Source organism: Pimephales promelas, chromosome 5 (assembly GCF_988280905.1).
Source record: "Pimephales promelas chromosome 5, fPimPro1.hap1.1, whole genome shotgun sequence".
Lineage (NCBI taxonomy): Eukaryota > Metazoa > Chordata > Actinopteri > Cypriniformes > Leuciscidae > Pimephales > Pimephales promelas.
Genome location: NC_142773.1, coordinates 25395781 through 25409443, shown reverse-complemented (window position 1 = coordinate 25409443; position 13663 = coordinate 25395781). Strand labels below are relative to the sequence as shown.

Genomic DNA, 13663 nt, shown 5'->3' with positions numbered 1-13663 from the left:
AAAAACATGGAAAAATATATTATTTGTGAATTATTTCCTACAATCTTCTACATTGAGAATACATTCTTATTGAGTCTTCTATTGATTCCTAATACACCAGTTACTAAGGTGACTGCTCAGCAAAAAATGGAAATAAAATCATGAAATTATACTGATACAAACAGTGAGGTATCAATGTGTGTTTAACAATTATTTGTATATTAGAGATAAGTGTAATCGGTTCAAAAAATGAAATGGGGGGTTATATTTCTCCTTCAATGTCTGTGATAGTGTACATATCTAACACAGCATATTAGATACAGTAAACCTGGGTATGAGTTGGTTACGCAAGGAATATTTTATCATTTTACGATCTCAGTACTGTAATACGTTTTCATATTTTTGAAGATTAACATTCTGGCTTCCAATTACATTAATGATAGTCTCGGTTAAAGTGATCAACATTAAACATCATATTTCACCTATTTGTTTGAACTGAAATCATATATTGTATAAAAAACAGTAATTACAGTTAAATATTGAAGTCTTCATATCATAAAGCCAGAGCCTTGTGTAAACTTGCAAAGCCTATCAAAATGAACTATGCAATATACACATAATTCGCTGAATCTGTTATTCTTCTCATCAAATACACTTTGATTCATTTATAAAGGTGTTAGATGTGCAGTTGATTGACATTTCATGTTAGCTCAAATCATTTAAAAGATGTTTCCAACAATCAAATTGAGGAGTTTTTAAAAGCATAGAATTACTTTATGCCTATGTCTAACAGTAACAAAAAGCTCTCAAATAGTGTCAGTGTGGGTCTCTTCACAAATCAAGCAAAAAGTGAACGGAATCTTGACTGAAATGAATGGCTTGACGCAGAGGCTGACTAATGTCGAGCATTTAGAGCTGTGTGAGAAGTAAATGTGCACAAAACCAAAGTAAATGAAAATGCATTCTTTAATGTGCAACCAAATACTCCACGTATACATGAATGCACATTGAAGACAAAACATTGAGGCATAATACAGCATATGAGACAGACGTTTTCTGTACATACAGTTGATTGATGAGTAGAAAATGTATTTAGAGATGAGATGAGTCTAAGCACAGTTAACACTTGTAACCACTGACTATGGTCTACGTGGTCATTGAAACACTCATGCGCTGAAAGAAAACCCTTAGGCATGCAACTACAAGAACAGAGAGTATCAAATCAACAGCAAAGGCCGACATTATAGCAGGCAATGGTTCATTTCATTAAAGGGATACTCCACCGTTTTTTTCATATTAAACTGTTATTCCCTTAACCAAGACGAGTTGATACATACCTCTGTCGTCTCAGTGCGTGCGCTCAATCTTGACACTTTGATAACACTTATCTAGCCCAGTTCATTCATTAGGGGCCAAGCAGAGAAGCGACCAAACACCTCCACGTTTTCCTTATTAAAATACACTTACACGAGTAGTGTAACTCGACCTAGGACGGTGACACTTTGACACAGCGCATATTTATCTATGGACTCAGTAATATTATCACTCTGGGGAGTGAGAGGACTTTTCACGAGTGATGATATTACTGCGCCGAGTCGAAGTGCTCCCAAGCACTTGCTGTGGTATTCCGCCATACAATATAGTTATCCACTTTACACGCTTAGAAAAGTGCAACGTTTTACTTTGTGTCACCGTCCTAGGTCGAGTTACACTACTCGTGTAAGTGTATTTTAATAAGGAAAACGTGGAGGTGTTTGGTCGCTTCTCTGATTGGCCCATATTGAATGAACTGGGCTAGTTAAGTGCTAGAGCGATTGAGCGCACGCACTGAGACGACAGAGGTATATGAATAAACTCGTCTTAGTTAAGGGAATAACATAGTTTAATATGAAAAAATGGTGGAGTATCCCTTTAAATCAAACTCTATTTCTGTCATAGTGGCGGCGAGGCTCTCTCATCTTCCTCCTATTGGGCACCTAAGCCCACCCAGTCCCTTAAAGCTGATTGGTGGAGCAGATCCCTCAGGCACAGTGCTGTACATCCCAATGAGACATGAGTAAGAGGGGAGGACAGATTAATGCTCCTCTACATGGTAAAGCAGTGGTAGCACAGGAGGATTATACTCTAGATTACACACAGAGAGACAGACAGGGATGACTGACAGGTTCGGAAGTGGACTTCCCCACACTATCCAGAAGCATTGATGTAGAGCTGACTCTGCAGGATGTAGTCGATGACCGGCTGGCTCAGGTAATCCACCACGTGACCGTCACCGTGCTGAAGAGCTAGTCTGATAAGGAGAAAAGCAGAGGGTTAAGGCCCGTTCAAACAAATTTTTTATGACAACGTAAACGGAAAAGGAGTAGCCTAAGGACGACAACGTCGTCAAAACGACCCCCATTCATGCGGATATGCGAACACAATAAAAAAATGCTGTATTATGCATTAAATGTATTAGTACTATTAGGTCAGTAGTTAGCGATGTCACTTTGTAAAGAAACAGTACGCGCTTATCGACTGAACACGTAATACGCATGAGCATGGTGTCTCTGTTTTCGCAAATTCAGTGTGAAAAAGGTATAGGTATGACAATAAAGGTATAGTTTTGAAAAAGTTTGCATTTCAGGCCCTCAAAAAACCGCTGTTGTGTAAACGGGTCCGACCCCTAAGAATAACAATAACTATGTCAATGTCCAAACCGACAGATGATTTCGTTCTGAGCACATGCTGCAGGTATGTTGTCTGCTGCTTTAAATGTATTATTTCAAATTTAGACCAATTTAAAACTACTGGTATATCTTTTTTTTTCTGATCATTAAACTTTTTTAAAAAACGATAACTATAACGCTAAATATTTTAGCGTCCACACCTAGACACCATGCAAGAGCTCTTTAAAACAGGATGGAATTTGATTGGCTGTCAATGTTTTTATTATTCATTAGGTGGAAAAAAAATCGTTCTGAAAATTAGTGATTGCAATGATATTGTTTCTCTGTGCCGTTATCGTTATAGTTGTGGTGAGGACTCTGCTATTCGTTTACGGTACAGAACGGACAGATGAATGACATGGTCCTCAGAGACAGCAAGAACACACACCTGCTCTTGGTGGAACTGACGACGGACATCGGGTGGTCAACCTCATCCTTTACCACGATTATATTGTCCTGTGAGGGGGAAAACAAAGTCGTTTAACCGCCACAAATATGCTCTAAATCCCCTGCTTTGACAGTGTAGTAAAACTAACTGTAATAAATGTTTTCACTAGTCAATGATGATAACTACCAAAGGAAAGTAAATAGCTTGGTGCTAATACCTTATGCTTTCGGAGCACAGATGAATGGTTCATTATCCTTTCTGTATCGACTCCATCCCGAGGAACCACCACTATCCCAAAATCTCCCACAATTACTTCCATCTAGAAGAATTTAATAATCTGATTTTTAGTTCAGTTTAACAACACATATCTAGATTTGTATTAATAATAGTTTGAATGTTAGTGCCTTGAGAATTCAAAACTGACTAAATTTACTTGCACAATACATGTTCCAGGTCTTATTGTTAAAAATCAGGGACGTGCACAGGGGGGTTGCTCAGGTTGCCCGGGCAACTGCCCATATGCCCTTCTCGACTCAGGTTGCCCTTCCGAGGGAAAAAAAAATCGTACAATGGATGTAGAATTTCACGTAGGCCTAGACAAAAAATAATATAAAAATCGCAAAGCCTCATTCACTTCCATTCGGGCACTGAAAGGGAAAGTCAAACTGTTTACGTGGCTGCAGTGCCGCACGCGACCATAGACTGCACGCGACCGGTGTGTATGGTAAGGCACCGCAAATTACTCAGGCCGCGCCTCCATCTCGTGTCGCGCGCTAATTAATGTGTACGAAGTCCATGACAAAATGAAGCGAAACTATCCTTCTCGTCACGAAAAGAGGAAGAAGAAAAACATGAGAGTGAATTGCGGGAACAGCAGTCAGGTAAACTTGTGTTCTCTCCTCTCTAGTTTGATGTCAGCAAAGTTTGAAGGTTTTTGGTCTTGCTAACCTATCTGGGCAGGCAGTGCATCTCTTGCATCACTTTTTGCCTGACAAAAGTGAGAGTAAAATACCATTATTTATTACGTTTTGTTTTTTATAAACGACAAAGTGCAACAACAGTGTTTGTTTACTACAGCTCGGAAAACATAACCGCGTCGCGTGTGTTGCGTTCATATGCGCGTGCACGATATGAAACTCGCATTTTTCAAGCAGAAATGTGGAGACCAGAAATACTGTACAATACGTGAATGATGGCACTCCCAATCAAAGTACACATTATAAAGACACTGATTATCTAGTCTCAGTGTAGTTAAAAACTCTAAACAACTGCACTAATTATGCAAGATAGAAACCAATCTATTGGCAATTTGACATTGATTGACTATTGATTTATAGGCTATATTGAATTTAAAATGATGATTAGCTGGACATTCTGGTCAATATGAATGCAAATCCCTCAGTAAATAACAATAAATCAAGATTTGCTTCAACATGCATAAAAAAATAAAAAAATAAAAATCATAGGCTACTGATTCCAAAAAATACCCAGGCTGTAGAGAGAACCAAAGTTAATCCCAAAAGCCAAAGTTCAGGGTTGTACTTTATTATTTTCTTCTTATTTATGTTTACGTTAATATTCACTTGTTATCTTAACATTCTATAAAAATGCTTTATTCAGTAAATATTATTTGTTTGAACCTCATTCTGTTCTATATTGTTGTACTTATTCTTAGACTGTTTTGTTTAAAGGAGGGAGGATTGTTATTGGGCGGTATTGAGTGGCAATGGCAAATGGTTTACATGGCTCACGGCATCACAGATCAGGTAGAGGGCCCCATAGCAGAATTTTGCTTAGGGCCCCAGGGGGAGGTCAGGATTGGCAAAAAAGGATTGTATTTTTTCCCGAAATCTAAGCGTTTTTTATTTTTTCGAGTTTTTCCATTCAATCCAGATTATTTCTTTTCAAATAAATATATAAATAATAATAATTAAAAAAAACAATAAACAACAATATGAGGAACTATTTTGCTCATTTGTCTCATCTCTGACATTTTGCAATCTTTATAAAAAATAATAAGACCATAAGATGAGGCATTGCGTTTGGACATAAACACGGCCAGATAAGGCAATTTGGAAGGTGACAAATTTAACTGAATATATTCCTTCATAATATAGCCCGTGAGGGAGGGGGGGGGGTGCCCTTTTTTCAGGTCCGAGCCCGTGAGGGAGGGGGGGGGGTGCCCTTTTTTCAGGTCAGAGCAACTGCCCCTCAAAATTCCTGTGCACGTCCCTGTTAAAAATTCATCCATGCAAGTAATGTGAAGTTTTATGATGACTTTAAACTTGCATCAACATTTAATGTTTTGCATCTTTTTATTATTATTATTATTATTATTCAAACATTTGTATAATTTACTGTGTGGAATTTTTTAGAGATTCTTTTTGTAAATTATATACAAGGTGTCCCAATATATATATAATTGCTAAGAACATCCAAAAACAATGCTAGCGGTAAGCACAATTGAGAATTTAATAACAAGTTATGGCACTTTTCCACTGCTGGTATGGCTCGGTACGCCTCAGTATGGTTCGGCTCGCAGTGGTGGAATGTATTTGTACTTCGTTACTTTACTTAAGTACATTTTTCACGTATCTTTACTTTACTTAAGTACAATAAATAGTGCCTACTTTTTACTTTTACTTTGTTACATTTTGCAGCAATTATTATACTTTCTACTCCACTACATTTCTACAACTTCTGTTACATTTTCGTTACATTTTCTGATCAGTTTTTCCCCTGCCAAAACGTAATCTGACCGTCCGTTCGTTGCACGTTTGTCTCACCAGTGACGTTTGGTTGCCATAGATACAGTATATCAACCCGGTCACACTAAATGCGTCTCACACGCAGTGTGTTTATCGTGCAACTCGTACGCGAAAATTTGTTTTTACGTGCATAGGAAACACACCGTGTGTAATATATGTTTGGTTTGGTTAGGATTATGGCAAGCCAAGAGGTTCAGAATTACACCATAAATTCATCTCGTTTACTGCCAAAGATAGTTATTAACATATAGTAAGGATAAGCATGATGTGTATATTGCCTAATTGCAAGCTTGTTTCAGAAATGGTGACATTTTTTTCCATCATTATTGAACATCATTATAGGAGTAGGCTATTAGGTTGAATGAGTTAGAATTAAATGTTTTATTAATCATTAGAAAATAGACATTAAGATAATAAATTGTTATGCAAGTACTTTTACTTTTAATACTTAAAGTACATTTAAAATAAAGTACTTTTTACTTAAGTATGGTTGTCATTGTGTTACTTCTACTTTTACTAAAGTAAATATTTATCTGGTTATTTGTACTTTTACTTAAGTACTGAGATTCAGTACTTCCTCCACCACTGTCGGCTCGGCGCGGCATGGTTCGGCTCGCTTCGCTTTTCCACTGCGTGGTACGACTCGGCTCGACACGGAACGGCTTGGTTCACTTTAGCTCAGTTGCTTTTCCACTGCAGTTTGTACCGCTTTAAAGTGGGTGGGATTATAGACTGATCGATAACAGTGGTGGCTATTACTGGCTATTTAAATCTAGGGGGTTTGGTCGATGTCTATTGGTCGCAAATACAATGACGCTGGTACTGACAATTCTGTCTGACCAATCAGTGATCTGCACGTCACATTTAGTACCAGTACGGTACGCTTGGAACCTCAACAGACCAGGTACCATTTAAAGCGAGCCGTACCGTACCGTACCATGCAGTGGAAAAGCGCCAAAGCGTGCCTTACCGAACTGAACCGTTCCGTACCATGCAGTGGAAAAACGCCAATACAAAATCAGAAAACCTGAGATGAAGCTTTCTCTCGCGTTTGTGATATTGCTTCAATTTAGGTGAACATACAACATAATATATTTTATATATTTTTATACACATTTGTTTAAAGAAAGAAAGAATCATATCTTACATCACTTTCGTTCCACAAGCCAGGGATACAGAAAGATTCCAGAAGATCACTGCCACAAAGGAGCAGGATACGCAACTCTGAACAAACCACAATCACAGTTACACATCACACCATAAAAAAACACAAGACACAGTAATGAGATGTTTTTCCTTCGCTGTAGGGGTAAACACAACAACTTTGATAAGATAAAAAACAGAAACAAGTCACATTTTTCCCATGAGGAGGACGAATGAGGCAATACACAGCACACAGATGCCTTCTTCACCACAGTATAGACAAACACCATCACTTTTAATGACTTATATTATAGAAAGATGTCTACTGTTTTGTTTATTTCTCTGACAACTGTTTTTCTTATTTGATGTTATTTATATTTTCCTGAGGAGAAATACGCAGTGATTTTTCCCCCTCTCCCTGGGCAAACTCTGTACTTTCTGACGATGACTCAAAGTGACAAGCAAGGACTGATTTGAAAACCAAAACCATGGCAAGGAAAATCACATTGTCTCACCAATTTCCTCGTAGCGCATTGCTGTACCAAGGTTGGCATTTTCATCTGTTCAGAAAAACAGAAAGGCTTGTGAGGACACAGGATGATTGATTCATTGAAAGTCATGTAAAATTGTTACACATCCTGTGCGAGGAGTATGAATAATTCAAAATTATTATACTGAATTATGTGATTTCTGCAGAAACTTAACCAAAGGCATTTTATATTTTATATTTACACAAATCAGAAGAGGTTGAAAAGGTGACATTAAACTTAAATAAGTAGTTTGGGGCAACACAAAAATGACTTCTAGACTTTTTGTAATGTCTATTCAGTCTTTGTCATAATAATGTAATGTCTCAAATCATCTTCAAATTTTAGCATACGTTCAAATATAAATATTAAAATATTAATCTGCATGTCATGAAATAAATTCAGTTCAAATTTTTTTATTTCAGCCAGAGTAAAAATTAAACTGTTCAGTGAAAGGTACAGGTACATTTAATATATTTAATAGTTTTATATTCATATTTGTATAATATATCTTTATTTATATTGGTATTATATTACAATTTATATGATGTATTAAATTCTGTAGATGAGTAAAACCAACTCACCAACAAAGGTAAAACGATCCATGTGTGGGCGAACACAACATATTTTGCCCAGGTTTTCGCTCATCTTTCCCCAAAGCTTAACTGGAGAAAAAGAGGCATCAGTCGATCATGAAATCATGTACCTGTTCTCCAGAACACCGAACTAAGGTCACCTCACTTACTAGCCACAGACTTGTTCGCTGTGTTTTGGTAAATAGGAGATGTCCCATTCTGGGGCTGGCCAATCACTGGGGTTGTGGATGGTGTGTTCACATTGGACAGAATGCATCCTGTGACTCTCTGCAAAGGAAAAGCTTAGTTAATCTGACTTCAAGATGAAGTACACGTAAAAATCGAACAGCATTCAGGACAAAATTGAGACTAACCTTCATTAGGTCTCTGTGATGCTCCAAAACACTGCAGGTGGTCTGCCAAGTGTCCTGGTAGCTCTCCCAAGGATCCACTCTGCAAAAGACCATTAATCCATCAAACTTTTTATGTCTAATCGCTGTAGTACATGTAAGTGTTGCATAGCATTCTTATGAGGGAGTTGCCGGGCTCCACTTTAACTGATTGACAGTTACCTGATCCAATCAGACGACTGAACTGCCAGCTGACACATGGTGAGACGATGTCTGCTTGAGACAAGGCCCTAAAAAAAAAGCAGAAAAGAAACCAAAACAAGAGAAGAAAACCAGGCCAAAGTCATTTTTAATTCCAGTTGAGTTCTGCTGATTAAAACCTTATATGCACAAAAATAAACAGGAATCTACTTAACTAGAGACATGTGCTTTTGTTCACGTTCATGAACATAAAATTTGATGTAGGCTTAAAGTGCGGTCACATTTACCATTTTCACAGACGAAATGCAGTTTAATAGGAATCTACACAATCTTGAATTTCCTGAAATATTCCTAATAAATTCTTAATAAATATAATATCAAAAATTCAAAACACCTGCTTGATTTGAAACGGACCTTTCTTCCCTGCGAAATTTAAAGGAATTTTAAAAAAATCGAATCCACTTTTGCAAGGAAAATGTGATTGATGAGTGATTGATGTGTATTGGGAAATGGGAATTTCTCATTCTCTTTAAAAGCCAGTTGTGCTTGTGCTATGGCGGATTCGCTATTTACATGGCGGAATTTGCAAGCGGAAAGACTGAACGCTTCTCCAGAGCGCAAACGGATGCTCGTGTGCAAGGTTAATGCGCACAAGTAGACCATCTACTGCATAAGCCTGATTTCACAATATATTTATGCACTCAATAATAATCTTTTACATTATAATCCTTTTAATTTTAATATTTGGCTAGTTTGTGTGCTGCCATGTGTCCCTGTGTGTAATAAGCAGAGTGTACGCGCGTTGTGCACCCGCCTATAGGTACACATTACTAATGCGCATTTAAATAACAAAAAATATTTTGTGCCATTGACTTTTTTGGTTGTTTTTGGTGGTCAATGGCACAGTCTATTTCAGTTGCCTCAAAATAGCAACGCGCAAACAATGCGCCCGAACACACCTTGTTTTCGAACCAGCATGCCCATGGGCACACAAATGCATTTACTATTTAAACAATGTGGCGCAGGACGTGAAAATGATAATTGCGTCAGGCTGAAACTAGCAAAAAACACTTGAGTCGCGCCTGGCGCTGCATTGGATCGGATGTGATATTTGAAATAAAATAATTAATAGCACTCTACTCATGTGATATTGTGTAAATTTGCAATACTAATACTGACTTAAGACTTTAAATTGACCATATTCTCTTACCGGTTTGCCATAGGAATCGTGTACAGGTGAGATGATACCCCCAATCACAATGAATCGTCCAGTCTTGTGTAGGTACTCTCTGGCTTTTTCTGCAAACCAAAAAAGGTTACCTTATGGCCATCATTTGACTTCTGTAACACACCATGCCATGCTATAAAGGTATACTCTTAAAAATAAAGGTTCTTTATGGCATCGATAGTTGGATTTGGAAATTTTATTTTTAAGAGTGTAGCTTGGATGAAAGGCATTATATTCGAAACATAAGAAAGTGAAACAAGGTCCTTTATGTGAGCACAGCCCATGTGTTTTGAAATGAAATGGTAGGATTTAAATGTATGTTAAGTTTCTTTATTGGTTTCAGATATGTAAGCGATTCAGCACTGCTCAGAATAAGACATGAGCCCATTCTTATTTTTGTACCTCAATATATGCAAAGGCATGCAGTAGCAGAAGAAGGCTTCGAAATTAGGTCACAGACACACAGAAGCTTTTTGCTTCAGGAAAAACATCAGACCTGTATTGATCAAACTCCTCATGTTGCTTATGCACATGCAGAGAAACTCAGCTGCGGTAAATGAATTAAGGAAAGTACAAAGCTCCTAAGGTTGTTTCCCTGCCTAGTATGTTTATTGGCACAATAAAATGTGGAGTTGAACAGCGCAATTGTAGAAATCTCTCTCTTTCGCTCTCTGGGTCTCTTCCTATCCCATTTGCACTCTTAGTCAAGTTCATGTCACATTCAGTATGGTATAATTGCAACAAATCTAATCTTTAACCCTCATGCTCTTTTGAGATTGACAAAACTTACAAAAGCAGATATGTTTAAGATGTTAGTCAAGATGTAAGACCTAATCAAACCTGTAGGCAAATATTATTGACATTTTATAATGAAATAGGCATGCAAATTCTTCTTAATATTCTGTCATTAGAAAATACAATAAAACACATCAAACTAAACAAGTGAGAACAAAGAAAATCTTAACACGTAAAAATTGAATGCATTTATTCTGGAGTCCCAAAACATTGGTCATGCATAATTTTTTATAGAGGATATCTAAATCAAGCTGAAATTAAGTTTACAAATCTTGAAGTCATGAAGTATAAAACCAATGTTTTCAAAGCTTTTAAGGCCCAAGGCCAAGGGTCCCTCAAACAAAACTCGAATTAATTAATTAACTTGATTGTTCATTTTGATGATCTTTTCTTTCTTTCTTCTTTTAACTATGCAAGCTCATTGTCTTTTGGTTTTAATTGATTTTGGTCATGAATGTTTATAGAACAGTGACTGACCTTTCCTTCATGCTTGCCTTGTTTTCATGCTGTGAATCTGTTCAACTTTCAAACAGGTTTTTTTTTTTTTTTTTTTTTGTAATATAAGAAAGCTAAAATGTAAAACAATCATCCCAATATTTATTTGAAGACTTATGTCAATTACCTGTCTTTTAACATAAAATGTAATGTATGCGATGATAAGTTCACCACACTTTCAACCAATTTGGGCTTTGAACTAGAAATTCAATTCGATACTTAACTAAAAACTAAACAAAACTCAAGTAGACTTAAAAAAATGTGTTAATTGGATGCTAACATAAAAAACTAACATCCAAATTGTCTTAAATCAACTCTATAATTTATTTCAATGAATTAAATTAAAAATTCAATTAAATTCAAATCTAATTCCTTATCATTTCCTTGGTTCTATTTGACGCATGAAGGTATGTCTATAAAGTCTCTTAACAGGACAATATGCGAGTTTGAATGTATCCTAACATATTCATTTCACTTGATGTTAAATTTACAGTAGATTGTTATTTATCTTTCTCAAGCATGTCAAGTATCCTGCGCAGGATAAATGATTAATTAGCCAACACTTGTTGAAATATCATAAATCATAGATTTGTTTGTTAAAGCTGCGGCTGCGCAGCCCCATCATCTGCGCCTCTGAGAGATGATTTGATCATTCTGGGTTGTGAGGCCATCGCCCATTTCAGCACCTTCGCTTTGGACAGCGATCGACAATAAGAGTTCATTACAGAAATATCTGATGATTATCGATCATCAAGCGTGACATTATAATGTATGAAATCATCACGGTCACCATAAACACCTTTATATCCTACTCATACAACATACGCTGCATTAAAAATCAGCTCGCGCATCATCCACTCCCTCTGCGAAATACTTACCGAACATATGAATGTGTCCCTTCGTGATGGGGTTGAAACTTCCACATGACAGCAAAATGACATGCGTTTTAGTGTTCTCCGTCATTGTGTTTGTTGCGATCTATCGTTTTTAAACATACGTCGCAGATTTCAAGGCCTTTTGTTTAGTTGTAAGACCGCAGCAAGAGGCGAGGTTCATTAGGCTGCGGCAGGCGCGAGCGAGAGGCAGAGCGTCACTCTGATGTGTTCCTGCGCACTTAAAGGAACATGCGCGTAGTGATGCGATTCAAGGGCTCTTGGTTCCGAATCATCTGTAAAAGGTGGTACAGATGGTAGGTACCTTAACGGTTCCGCTTCTTTTAATACGCGGTGGAAAAAAAATTAAAGAGAGAGAGAAAAAAGAAAGAAGAGATATGCATTTGTTATTGAATATACTAAAATAAATAAATATATAATTTCTTGGAAAAAATTGTTTACACAGTGTTATTTTTTCAAAGATTTAGGCTATAGCTAGAATTTTTTTGAAAGTGACAAAATCACACAAATCAGGGTTTTGATTTATTATTGCAGTAAAAAGTAGATTATATATATATATATATATATATATTTTTTTTTTTCTAGATGATGAAAATTACACAGAAAATTAAAGTAGTTACTCTGAGAGTGCAACCCATGAAGTAGGCCTAATGCTTTTGAAAAATATATTTTTGTTGTTGTTACAGAGGCACATAACTGGGTCAGACTCGGGCCAATTCAAAAATGGACACAGATGTGTTTCTGAACAGCCGCACTTTCCTTTTATAATATTACAATCAATGATCCTTCCTAAATAATAATAGCGATAATTTATCAATGTCAGTGGAGCAGATTGGCATTCCCTGTGGGTAAATTTGCACCCATTTCCACCCCATGTTTATCAACACTAAAAATACATTTGAAACACATGTGCAGACAAGTAGCCTACTCAAGAGAGGCAAGCCAGTGTCCCTCATTAACACTGCTTGCCTCCGTCTCAGACAAAAGCTTCTACAGCTATAAGGTGTACGTCAGATCAGTTTGAAGTGAACAGAGCCCCACTGGATTTATCTCTCTCATGGCTTTTCAAACTGATCATAACTGGTAATCAGCAAATATTGTCCAAGATATTTGAAACTCCAGAATAATCAAAAGTCCAGTTACTGAACCAAGCTGCTTGGATTAATCGCTGCTCTCAAATCATTTGTTTCTGCTTGTTTTATTCTCATCCGTAAATCGCTTTGTGAACAATTGTAATGAACCCTAAAGTTGACTGCAAATAGAAACTTACTTCTGCGTGCAGGACTGAATCAAAGCCTTTGCTCTCAGTTCAACTTTAGATGTATTATGTCTTATGGAATAGATTCAAAAATGTTCCTCACATATTTAGCATTGCATTAGTGGTACGTTTATCAGCACAACGAAAATGTCCTTGATGGCAGGCATTTGAATTCGAAGCATTACAGTCAGAATGTGACTCATCAAGAGCACAACAAGCTCTCTAATGCTCTCAAACATGTTTCAAATGGGGAAAACGAAAACAGCTCAGTTTAACAAATCATCATTATATTTGAGAGGTTATGCAGGATTTTTGTTTGTTTGTCACCATAAGGAAATATAACACAAAAACTCTC

At 36.9% G+C, this 13663-nt stretch overlaps 1 protein-coding gene across 1 annotated transcript; it reads right to left on the bottom strand.

Moving 5' to 3' along the window:
• Window positions 1-927: 927 nt before the first annotated feature.
• Window positions 928-12271, bottom strand: nmnat2 (nicotinamide nucleotide adenylyltransferase 2). The gene is made up of 11 exons (XM_039654562.2): window positions 12036-12271; window positions 9850-9938; window positions 8661-8728; window positions 8463-8541; window positions 8259-8376; window positions 8098-8178; window positions 7502-7546; window positions 6991-7067; window positions 3293-3394; window positions 3076-3143; window positions 928-2269 (listed from the first exon to the last, which is right to left on the bottom strand). Exons 1-11 carry the CDS (start codon window positions 12118-12120, stop codon window positions 2167-2169), a joined length of 915 nt encoding a protein of 304 aa, XP_039510496.1. The 5' UTR covers window positions 12121-12271; the 3' UTR covers window positions 928-2166.
• Between the last annotated feature and the right edge of the window lie 1392 nt (window positions 12272-13663).